Genomic DNA, 11,846 nt, shown 5'->3' with positions numbered 1-11,846 from the left:
TATATCTTGACCTAAAATGTTATTTAAATAAAAAGAGGAAAAAAGAGGACAAACAACTTCCAAAAAGAAAGAAGTGCTGGCATACAAGCAGAGATGTCAGGGCCTTAATCCAGTTTTCCATCGCTTCTGACCATGCGTTGTGTTCTGCAGTCAGTATCGCTTCCTGTGCCACATGTGAAGCGTTCAGTTTTTGTAAAATGCTGTTCCCAAGTATTTACAACTGTACGACTGCTTCAAAAGCTAATGTTTGCTGCAGCAAGTAAACCTATGTAGAAATAGTGTGAAAGCTGGAAGTTGTTTAAAATGTAGAAGATTGTCCTGTTTTCAGTCACTTGTTTGGTTTTGCAACTGTCAGTCTGTAACCTTAACAGATATTGTTGTGTCCATAAAGGAGCTTTACTGGTTTTCTAGCTGCAATGCTAACAGAGCAGATATGACCTGCTCAGACGGGCTTAGGCTGTTCATTATTGCTAGAAATAAATGTGAGCATTATAACGGTAGGAAGAACTCACTTTGTGAGGGTCTCTGATTACAAAGTTTGAAACTACCACTGTGCAGATAAACTCTCTTTCGGTCACTTGGAAGTCTGGAACTCACGCCACGCAGTGTTGCAGGAATGGCTCATTGGTATCGTTCAGGTTTGCTAATTAAAAAAAAAAAAAACTTAGACCCAACAAAAAACAAAGTAAAGTTTAAAAGGGGGGGGGGGGGGGAAAAGTTACCGAAGGAAACTTACGTAGGTAAAGTTAGGTTTTTTAAATTTTTAGGTCTTGGACTTTAAATCCAGAACTTCTGAATGTTTAATTTTGCTGCTTATGAATTATTCTTCTCAGGGACCTTAATGGAAATAACATCACCAGAATCACCAAGACCGACTTTGCTGGTCTAAGGCACCTTCGAGTTCTGTAAGTTCTCTCTTTCTATAGCTGATACTAATTGGACTGATGCTACAGCTCATGTTATAAAAACTATTAAGCTAGTTATCCTCTGGTTTATCCATTGCTTTGCAACTAGTGCTACTGCTTCTGAATTTACAGCCCCTCCCCCATGTCATAAGCTGGTAGAAATAAGTTAGCAAGTGCCTTAAATGTCACCTTGGTTATCATTCTTTAAATTTCTTCTTAAGGCTGTAAAGTGAAAGGAAGTTTTAATTTGTAACTTGTAAGAAAGAGCTCAAGTTGAGCAAATTTATAGTTCATGTTGAAAATGGGTATGCTGAAGTATAGGGGAATTCATTAAAGAGAAAAAAGTTATTCCTCTACTCAGTATAAAAGCAAGTCTCAGGCGATGATTATTGCTTTTCTGCAGTTTCTGGATAAAAGAATATACTTTAACAGTGAATTTGACCGAGGAATAATTAGAATTGGTTCTGTAAATCTTCCTGCAAGTGTTATAAAGCTTTTCCAGGACTGGGTTTGGGGGAAGGTAGGGTAACTGAGAGCAAGTTTAAAATACTGTACAATTAGCTTATTTGTTAAGGCCATTTTATTTGAGCAAGTAGTCAAATAAAAGCCTTTTTTCTTCTTAAACACTGTAGTAATTTTTAATTTTTGTTAAACTACTATTATGGTGACAATTCACTGATTTTTTTTTTTCTGCGTGCCATAGTTCTGTATTTTTGTGTTGTTCTTACATGAGACTCACTTTGCGTTTGTACTGTTCAACTGGGGTCTTAAAGCTCACTGGAGAGGATTGATATACGTGAGCAGCGTGTATGTTTCAACTTGGGACTCTTCAAGCAAATGAATAAAAGTAACATCATTTTAATGAGGGTTATTTTTTCCTTTTTTTTTTTTTTTTGCTATATGACCCCTTGCAAAGTGTGGGGTGATAGCAGTCAAAAATGTTGCGTTGGTTCTCACTCTAGAATAACTGTTGTAGCATTTTAATGAAGATAGGGCTGTCTATAAATGATTGCTGTTAATGCAACAAGTTGTCTTGAAGCTGTTAAAACTTATGTGTAAAAATTTCTCCGTTTCAGTCAGCTCATGGAGAACAAGATTAGCACTATTGAGAGAGGAGCATTCCAGGATTTAAAGGAACTGGAGAGGCTGTAAGTATTTCTAATCCTAAATGTATCAGAAAATAATTTCTTGCCAAATCAGGTGTTAAAGCACACGTTTAAACTTGGGGTATCCTAATTGAGACACAGAAGGAGTAAGAAATTATCAAACAATTTGTATGGATGTTGAGAGGAAAGCTTGATAGAGGAGTCCAGATTTGAGGTGTAAACTTCAATATCTTACTGAAAGTATCTTGAATGTTATGAATGTATTTGCATTTTAAAAAGTGTCCACGGGTACACAAATCCAACAGCTTGTTTTTCGGGTATTGGGTGTTTTATATGATGTCTCGTCGGAAATTACTGCTTGTTGTGAAGAGTCATCTTGATATGCAGCAATAGCTGAATTTGATGCCAGTTCTTGCATAAAACTTTTATGAAGACTTAAGAAAAAAATATGAACCAATTTTCTGAAATGAATGAATTGAACTTGACTTTTAAAGGTAAATAAAAATGCATGTTGCAGGGAAGAGAGAATTTTGTCCAGTAAAGCTGAAATGTGGACATTGGCTTTTTTTTTTTTTGTGGCAGGATGTAAATAGAATATGAGTAAGATGGTAGAAGAGAAGCTGAACAGGTTTGGGAATTAATTTTCTGTGTATGCTTGCTGCATTTTCTCAAATGAAAACATTGCTTAAAATGCATTGTACAACTTCTCTTACAAAATGGATCTCATTAAAGTCCAGATGCTGACAGTTGAGTATAGTTTGAGCTTGGAGCTAGGAAATCCTGAGAAAGCAGCTTTATTAATGTATGTTCATGTAGAACTATAGGGCTTTCATTATCAGGCATTTAGTTGCTGCATTTTCATTATATCATGTTTTTTATGCATGCCTCTGGGATCTTGTTTTCACTTGCATTCACTGGTGCCTTAAGTTCAGAACAATCTCTCTCCTGCACTGCGAAGCAACACTGGCTTAAATATTTTCATATAACAGCTATGCTCTGGATCTGTGCGTAAGACAAAAACACTCAGCCGTTATTTCTTGTAAATACAGACAAAGCTTTTCAAGAGACTTAGTAATGGCTAATTTATAATTCTTTTATCTGAAATATCATGGACTTGAAATAATTCTTTTTTTTTTTTTCTTCAAATAAAGTAACATTTTGACCTCAAAATTGGAAGTGTCAATGTGTAGCGTAGCATTTTTTTGAATAATTTAAAATTGAATTGCTCTGAGAATTGTGTAGTCAGATTATTCAAAGTCATATTAAAAGACTTAATGCAACATTTTTTACAATGTGCTTTAAACTTTCTACTAAAGTTTAGGGACTCAGTGTAGCTTTTCCTGCTGAGGAATATACTGGAATAATATGTACACATTCCTAAATTTGGTTTATGGGATGTAACAAGAAATTAAACAGTAGTGTAGTTTGTATTGCAAGTGTAAGAACATATAGATGAAACATTAATAAATGTTAAAGTCTTTAGCTATGTGTGTGACTTGATACTGAGATACAGTAGTTGTGAAGTTTTAAAACAGTACGTAGTCAACTTCACTTCTTGATTATCTTGAAGAAAGTTCCTGTTACATAATGGTGAATACTTTAATAATAATAATAAATTTTGAGATCAGCATGTAGGTTAAAATACATTTAATCATAAGAATTCTTATGTTGAATACAGAGTTGTGATATTGAAAATGACAAATTGGACTTTAGTAGTTAATTCTTGTAAGAAGTGTTCACTTCTGCTATTACACTTTTGCTTTTTTCTTCCTGATAAATCAGTGAAATACTTTGAAAGAAATCATATCACACATCACTGGAACACTTCTAGTTTGGAAGAAAAATTCTGATAACTGCAGCTGCAGTTGTAGGTTATTTTGTTTACTCTTCAGCAGGAAAACTGACTTAGGAAGTTCAGTCTATTTTACACCCACAAAGTTAGATTCTGCTTTGTCTTCAGAATTATTTTCTGTCTGCTTCAGTAATTGTCAGAGTATTTTTAAATTTACTGAAATTCAGTCAGTGTTAGGTGTGTGGGTGACATGTAATTTGAATAAATACGCAGGATGTCTTTAAACTGCCGCAGCTGTTGGCTAAGAGCAAATATTTCATATTTGTGAGGAAAAGCTGAGAAATTTCTTCTTGTTTACAACTGCCAAGCCCATCTGACGAAGGGCCATTGTTATCTGACAGCCAATTCATCTCCTTGGGATTCTGAAATTCAGGACTATTTCTCAGGGAACTTGTGGGTACTTCAAGTGTTTTCTTTTATACAATAAATAGCAAGTGCTTTAAACTGTGGGTTTTTTTTTTTTAAGATGTAAATGCAGTGTGCCAGGCTACTGCAAAATAATATCTATTGTAGTTCCTTCAGTGTTGTAATGGAAACGTGTAAGAGTTTTAATGGATCCTAAATGAACTGCTTTGATTTATAACATTTCTTACAAGTTATACATTTTTTTTTTCTTTATGTTAGATTATTTTATGCTGGAATACATGAGCTGAGTTGGAAAATGTTGTCTGTAGTTCAGTACTCTTTAATGTGAAGAGTAAACCTTTACAGTATTTTCTCTTTGTGGAAAAAAATAAATCTTTACATGAAGTGGTGCTTTTTGCATGTTTCTTAAACTGGATTTTGAGTAACAAAATCCCTTCAGTTACTCTGATTTTCAAGGAGATGCTTGGTTGATCAGTGATTTACTCATTGTAAATTCCCATTTGAAGATGGCAAATTCATGCAAAATGCTGAATACCTTCAACTCTTAAGTGCTCTGGTTCATCCAGTCCTGCTTCACTTTGCAAAATTCTTTGTGAAGAAACTCTGTTTTCTTTCCAGAAGAAAACTGATTAAAAGTATGTATATGTCCCTTAGGTAGTTAGAAATACTTTTCCTGTAGTTTAGTTGAGCTACAAGAGGTCTGTAGCATGCTAGATATAAAACTGTGTACGCAATGCTAACAAGAATGTGTCACACCAGTGTGATTGCAGAGCTGTAATGGAAACCACAACCACAATAAACACTACTGTAACAGGTGATTGTTACGGCAACGGCACTGCTGTTATTTTCAGTTAGCAATAAATGGTCCTGTAGTAGTGCCTGCTATGTAAGGACTGGAAGAGCATTCCAGGGGGAAAACCAGCAGCTTAAATCGAGGTTTTAGATGTGTGTGGAAAATTGAGTTGCTGGGGAGATCCTAGTGGAGATAAATATGGTTTTACTGTAAGTCTTTTAGGTGGGTACCTCTCTGAAAAGTCTTCAAATGTGTATATACTGCAGTGTTCCTTTAGGTATAACTCCTGGCAGCATTTTCTGAAGGCTCAGCTCTGAAGGGGTACCAGCTTTGGCCCAAACCAACTTAGTACAATATTGCTTGAGCTCTGAGCTATTAACTATGCTCTGAATATAGATGTCTTTACAGCCTGTATCTTGAGTGTTTGAATCATGTCATCTGTGTTGTGTAGATGCTCTCAGTGTTTGGTAGAACAGCCATCTTTTAACTTGACTATGTGTAGCTCTGATTCCAATGGATGGGACAGCTTGTACCTCCACTTTCTGAAAACTAACACCTTCTTGGTTGCAGCTTTAAAAATTATTTTAAAGTCACTAGCCCCAAGGCCTACACCTTCTGAGGTGTTGTAGCTACTCTCAAAGTATTCCAGTGTTTTTTACAAGCTATCTTCACCTGGAGTGAAGTATTTGGTTGAGGACAGCTGCTGTAGACTATGAACCAGCTCTGTTATGAGCTGCATGTCTAAAATTTCTTAGTTCTTTGTACTCTAGAATTACAGTTGTCAATGGTTTACATGCTGGTTTGGCCCGGTTCCGTGACTAGCGGGCAGAGTAATTTTGCAAAATCTATGCCTCTGGAAAAGGGAAACGGGACCCCAAAATAATTGAAAACAGCAACAGTGATCTGAGGAGAAACAAACTAATTTACTAAATATAGTATCGGAATGCAAGATAACACACTATAATACAATATAATTAGAATTGAAGTTAATAAATCAAATATAATGAGAGTGTCCAAAAGGTGGATAGACCTCACCATAACACTGAGGTGAAATGTGCAGTCCAGTTGAACAGCAGGGAGGAGAGCCTGACGAAGAAGAAGGGACATCAGGTGACCTTGCCAGGGGTTATATCTCCTCTCTGAATGCAAAGCCCCCTGGGGTAGGTTATTCTTCTCTTCTGGACAGGTACCCAGAACTGGAGCATTAACACTTAAACTCCCAGTGCACTACATAATGTTATGATGTGGAATACCAATAACCAAAAATCAAAAAATCATGACAACAGTATAGACAGGTATTGAGGGATAAATACATTCTTTGCTTGTTTATGTAGCAGAGTGGTTAGCTTTTCATTGAGGGTTGGGGGGGGGAGCTGGATGATACGAATATTTATTTGTAATTGTAAATATTTAAATATTTTTCTAATAAAATTACTAACCAAGTGGTTGAGACACCAGCTATGAGTTCTGTAAGGATGTGCTGAACATCAGAATGCCAGAATTGGAAAAGTTTACAGCAGTAGTTTGAAAATGACCATGATTTTCCTTGCTATACTTGTGATTTGAGGTAGAAGTATGTCCCCAAAATACTAATTTGGAGTCTGACTCTGCAGATGTTGACTAAATGAATAACGTTGTTTGCATGAGTAGTCCCACTGGTAATTCTCATGAGTGATGTTACTTGTGTGACCTAAAAAGTTTCTAGGCCAAGTCCTTGTACTTTCAGTACTTTGATTAGAATTTATTTCACAAATGCCCATTTGTCATCTTAGTAGTTCTAAAGAGTCACAGTGCCAATATAACACACGTGTACAAAGAAAAAAACCCAAAACAACAGCAAAACTCTCCTACTTCTGCAGAAAACTAGTGAAGAGGTAACATGTTACTCTGAGGTTCTTGAACAACTGCAATCTTAAGGTTGAGTTTGTGCCCCCTATAAGAAAACCAGCCCCTCTGAGTTTCACGGTGTGAGTCAGCTGAAATCCTGAGTTGTAGAAAAGAATGCTGTAAGGGTTGAACTTCAAGTTGATACTTGAAATAGCTTTTAAACTGAAAGCCATCTATGATGTACATTTTCATGCTTCTTACAATGCATCACTGATGGAGAAGGACATATTTCAAGAATTAAATACTTTGTTATAGTTCATATATATTTTTTTTAAACCTTACAACACAATTTTAAAATGACAGAACTGAGGAATTGCCTGTACTTGTTATTTACTGGGGGCCCCATCTTGACAAAAGCCTTAAAATACGTTAATGTGAAGTGAGCGTTACCTGAGAAGTGTATGCAGGAGTATTTAAAAACTATTAAAATTCTGTTCATAATATGATTTGAAACTTACAGATGTATCACAGCAAAGAAAGGCAAGAATATATTTCAACTACATTGTTTCAATAAGTTTTCTTCCATTTAGTAAACAAACTGAAGTACTGCTTAGGTATGTTTTCTGTGTGCAATTCTGTATGTGAAACTGCTGTGTTTGGAGCTTGTGGAACATGCAGGAGCCCACCTTACTGGAAATGTCAAATGGGGCTCGGTATAATACTGGACTTCTAGCTGTTTTTCATATGCTGGTTATCAGGGTTTTAACCTGATGAATGTGTTAAATGCATGCATAGTAGAATGGGCTAAGAGATAACATTCTACATCTAGGATAAAAACAGATAAAGCTTGTCTTGAGTAACTGTGCCTATCAAGCCTGGAAATTCATCAAGGAAATTAGCTACTTCAAAATAGACTAGACAAACTAGTACTGCTATCCTTTCATCTAGTCTAGGAGGGCCAAGCTGTACTCTTTGTGAATTTTCTTATGGAGCAGAAATAATACTCCCCACCCTCCCTGCAATGTTTGTTTTCATAAACTACGTAAGTTGCTTTGAAAGTCATGCATTCTATTTATTTCCACAGAAACAACAACAGATACAATGAGCACAATAACACACTTCGATAGAGAAAATTCTCAGCTACAAAATGGTTATTTCTCAGCATAGTCACCACCACTAGCTATGCATTTTCACCAGTAATGAACAAGATCCTGCCTGCCATGCTCATGAAAATCTATGCCAGAGGAGGCAACTCATTGTTTCACAGCTGTTACGGCAGTATCATTACTAGAAAAATGTTACCTATGCAATTTCATCAGCCCAAACAGATGGAAGTCAGAAGGTGCCAAATCCAGAGTATACAGTGGGTGTAGTAGGACAGTCCAGCCAATATTGGCAACATGCTTCACGGTCTTCAAAGTGGTCTTGGGACTAGTATTACTGTGTTGCAAGAGAAAAGTAGTCATCTTCTCTGGCCTGACTCTGGCAGTTCAAGCCTTCAGCTTAGTGAACATCGTGATGTAGCAGTCAGAGTTGATGGTTTGTCCAGGTTCCAGGGAATCCGGAAGGATCGCTCCTTTCTTATCCCAAAAGAAAGTTCATGTCCATTTACTTGCTGAGGGTTGCATCTTGATCTTTTTCTTTGATGAGGAATTCATGTGTTGCTAGTCCATGGACTGCCATTTTGACTATAGTGGTGACAGTATATCTTGTCACCAGTAACAATGAGATCGAGGAAACACTCACCTTCAGCCTCATATTGGTTCGATACGTCCTGACAAACTTGCGTATGGTATTCTTTCTGTTCCTGTGTGAGATCCACTTGAAATAAGCTTAATCGTATTCCAATGTTGCCTCCATCATTTCCACTGAAGCTAAGTTTCAGCTCTGTAAACAGTTCCCTTGTCATGGTCCACTGATTCACATGGCTGAGCTGACTGTGGCACTTTTTGTTTCATGATGTGAATGCTATGCAAGGCTGCACAGAACAGGGCTTGTCTTTCATGTCAGTGTTAATACTGGTGAAACATGCCATAGTGCCTACATCCACTTTTTGGTTTCCATAAGGGTTCAGCAAGCATCAGTGAATGTCAGTGGGTGCCATTTTTTCTGCATATAGGAATTCAGTGATATGCCTTCACTTCATATACCATTTTGTTTGACTACCCCTCTGCTGCTATCTGTTATATGGCAACAAACCATAATGGAGTATTAGTGGGAAGGTTCAGCCTCTACTGCTCTGCTGTATCACCAACATCCATCTCTGATGTCGTGAGCCAACATAATAGTAGGAGGCATTTGGAGCAACTCTTGCAATATAGTGCATGATGGGAACCTAACCACTGTGAACTTTTGTAGCAATGTTGATGTTCCTTAAACATATGGTTGACTTTAATGGGATAAAACCTGTTCTCCAGAGCTTAACATAAATCTGCGTACTACCCAATAATATTATGTATTAGCATGGCATTAGATTGTGTTCTTATTCCATGTTTTTGACTAGTTGTATCCATAAAACCTGAGTTCTAAGTAGAAAAATTATTAACTTTTGAAAGAGGAATTTTTAAGTTTTCTTACCACAAGAGTAAAGTCTGTCAATAAGTAACTCTGAGGTCATTCACTTTTGTTTTGAACTTTTGAGTATTTCGTAAAATACAAATTCATAAAATTCAGTTGCAAAACAGATTATTTTTTTTAAACACTTCTCCCACCCAAAAAAAATTCCACCCCAGAGCCACATTTCCCTTCTGCGTGGCTATATGATCAAAGCTGAGATGACTGGAAAAAACGCCAAATGTTGCAGAACAGCATCATGAAGATAATTCTTATTTGTGAAGGAGAATCTCGTTAGTTCTTCTAATTTACGGAAGTTTTTTTAGGTGTGAAAGAGCTTATGTGAAATTTTGGATATGTGGTGAAAAATTTTTTGTTAGTATTTGAGTCATTGCTCCTGTTTGTGACTAACATTGGTAAAGAAAAAGATAGTCAATTAATGAATTATTACATCTGTTGGTATGTGGTTGTATGCATTGTCTCAAGAAAAGCAGATTTTTGGCAATAAGGCCTTTTATTGTATAAGCAGCAAAGCTATCTTCTGAATGGAAGTGTCACTGTTCTCTTAGAATGTGTTTTTAGCTCATAAGCTAGGAAGGTATCTCCAGTGTGTCTCAGAGCCCTGTTCTTCATTTTACTAGCAAGTTTACTACTGAAGCCTTTTTTCAGTTGGGGTGTGTTCTGAACACACACTGACTTCCTCAGCCAGGCAGACTCTGGATTGGCTCAAACCTGGGCTGTTTATGTATGTCCTGTTTTTTTAAGCCTGTTCATCGTTTAGATTTTCTTCTCTTTAAAACATTGATTCTTAAGCACCTGTCTGGCTTTGGCCTGAAAATATGAGCATGGAAAGGGTTAAATAACACATTTGTGAATGTGTAGGTAGCAGAAGAATAATGAGTTCAGGTAGAGAATACGTTTTTGAGCAGCCCTGAAGGGGGTGAACAGTTATTCCTTGTTAATCACGGATGTGAAAAATCCTTCTCTTGGTTAATCCTACATAGTTTAAGGGCAGTGCAGAGTGCATTCCTCATCTTAGAACAGGGAGGAGATCATGAAGCCTGCGGTGCTAATCACTTACCAAAAGAATGTGAGACCATCTTATGGGAATTGTAGTGGGGCTTCTGTATTTATAGTTAAAAAAAAAATATTACAGTAATTATCCTGTATTAACAGACTTTTGTTGAAATAACTTCAGATATCTTCTCTAGAAAAGTTTCTGGTAAATCAGAAATAGACAAAGTCTGTCTCTGAAGATGATTATTTAAAAAGAGAAGCAGTGTTTTAATAGTATTTTAAAAATCAGATTATATGGCTATGCTTTGATTGCAGAATAATATTAAGCATTTGATAAAACTTTTAAGTCTGAGCAATGGTCTTCTTTCGAAATCGTTGTAAATTTTCATTATTATTTTTAATATATTTTACTCATTTGAATGTAGTTTCTCATGGGATTCCCTTTGTAGGTCTAGAAGTCAAATTGCAGTGAGAAGTCCTGTTTGCTCTTTGCAGACCTTTTTACAAATTCCAGGGCAGGAAGGCTGTTTATTTTTCCCACATCTGTTTTGTGCTCATCCTTTGTGACACTGTTTGCTGGATGCTCTTCTTTCTTGCTTCTACTGAAACGGGTAATTTGCACTGTTGCAAAATGTTGAAACCAAATTTGATTCTACAGAACTATCTTTTCATTATTTTTCTTTCTAGTAGTGTTTTGCGTTCAGAATACGTTTTAAACTGATGCAACAAAGCACTGATATTAAATTTAAAGCTATACATTTTAGTTCTGCCCTGGAAAAATTCTGTTTATCTTGTTCAATTAAATAATAATAATAATAATAATAAATTTAATATTAATGGCATCAGGTAAAAAATGACCTGTCAAGTGCATTGCATTTTCATATGCTATATTTCAGAGAGAATCTAAAAAGTTCCGTACTTTAACTTCTGAAGTCTCAGTTTTACCTGGAATTTTACAGTTAAACTCCAAATTACATTATGGTTTTGGCTACAGGGCTGTTACTTCAGTGACTCATGCTGTTATATTACCTCACCTAATCTGAAGAGTCTGCATGAAAACTAAATATTAAGAAATGTTTTTCTTTCATAGTTTGTAGTGTATTTTGTTGGCTTGTTTTAATAATAACCTAGACTAATAATCACATACAATGAGTAATTCTGCTCTTAATTTGCTTAGAACACATCAGCCTGTCTGAGTGTAGGTTGGCAAAATGCCTGTACAGGTGCTACACAAGAGTACTTGAATGAAAACTTAATGTGTAAAGACAATTCTATCTAGACTATTTGCAGTCCCTTCTTGTCTGCTTTCCAGTCTTCCCAAAATTTAGCTAAACTCCACATGACAGATCAACTCCCTCACTCTATTCAATTCCTCGTTCTCTCTTCCTTTCCTTTCCTTTCCTTTCCTTTCCTTTCCTTTCCTTTCC

The 11,846-nt window shown here is 36.2% G+C and overlaps 1 protein-coding gene across 1 annotated transcript in view; it reads left to right on the top strand.

Moving 5' to 3' along the window:
- The first annotated feature begins 839 nt into the window (after window positions 1-839).
- SLIT2 (slit guidance ligand 2) overlaps window positions 840-11,846 on the top strand; it is a 246,227-nt gene continuing 235,220 nt past the window's right edge. The window contains exons 1-2 of the mRNA XM_019614936.2: window positions 840-905; window positions 1,982-2,053. Coding sequence (XP_019470481.1) covers window positions 1,989-2,053 — 65 coding nt within the window. The 5' untranslated portion in view covers window positions 840-905; window positions 1,982-1,988. The remainder of the gene's footprint in view (window positions 906-1,981; window positions 2,054-11,846) is intronic.

Source organism: Meleagris gallopavo, chromosome 4, assembly GCF_000146605.3.
Source record: "Meleagris gallopavo isolate NT-WF06-2002-E0010 breed Aviagen turkey brand Nicholas breeding stock chromosome 4, Turkey_5.1, whole genome shotgun sequence".
Lineage (NCBI taxonomy): Eukaryota > Metazoa > Chordata > Aves > Galliformes > Phasianidae > Meleagris > Meleagris gallopavo.
Note: the sequence above shows the minus strand (reverse complement) of the source record. Positions and strands in the feature narration are given on the sequence as shown.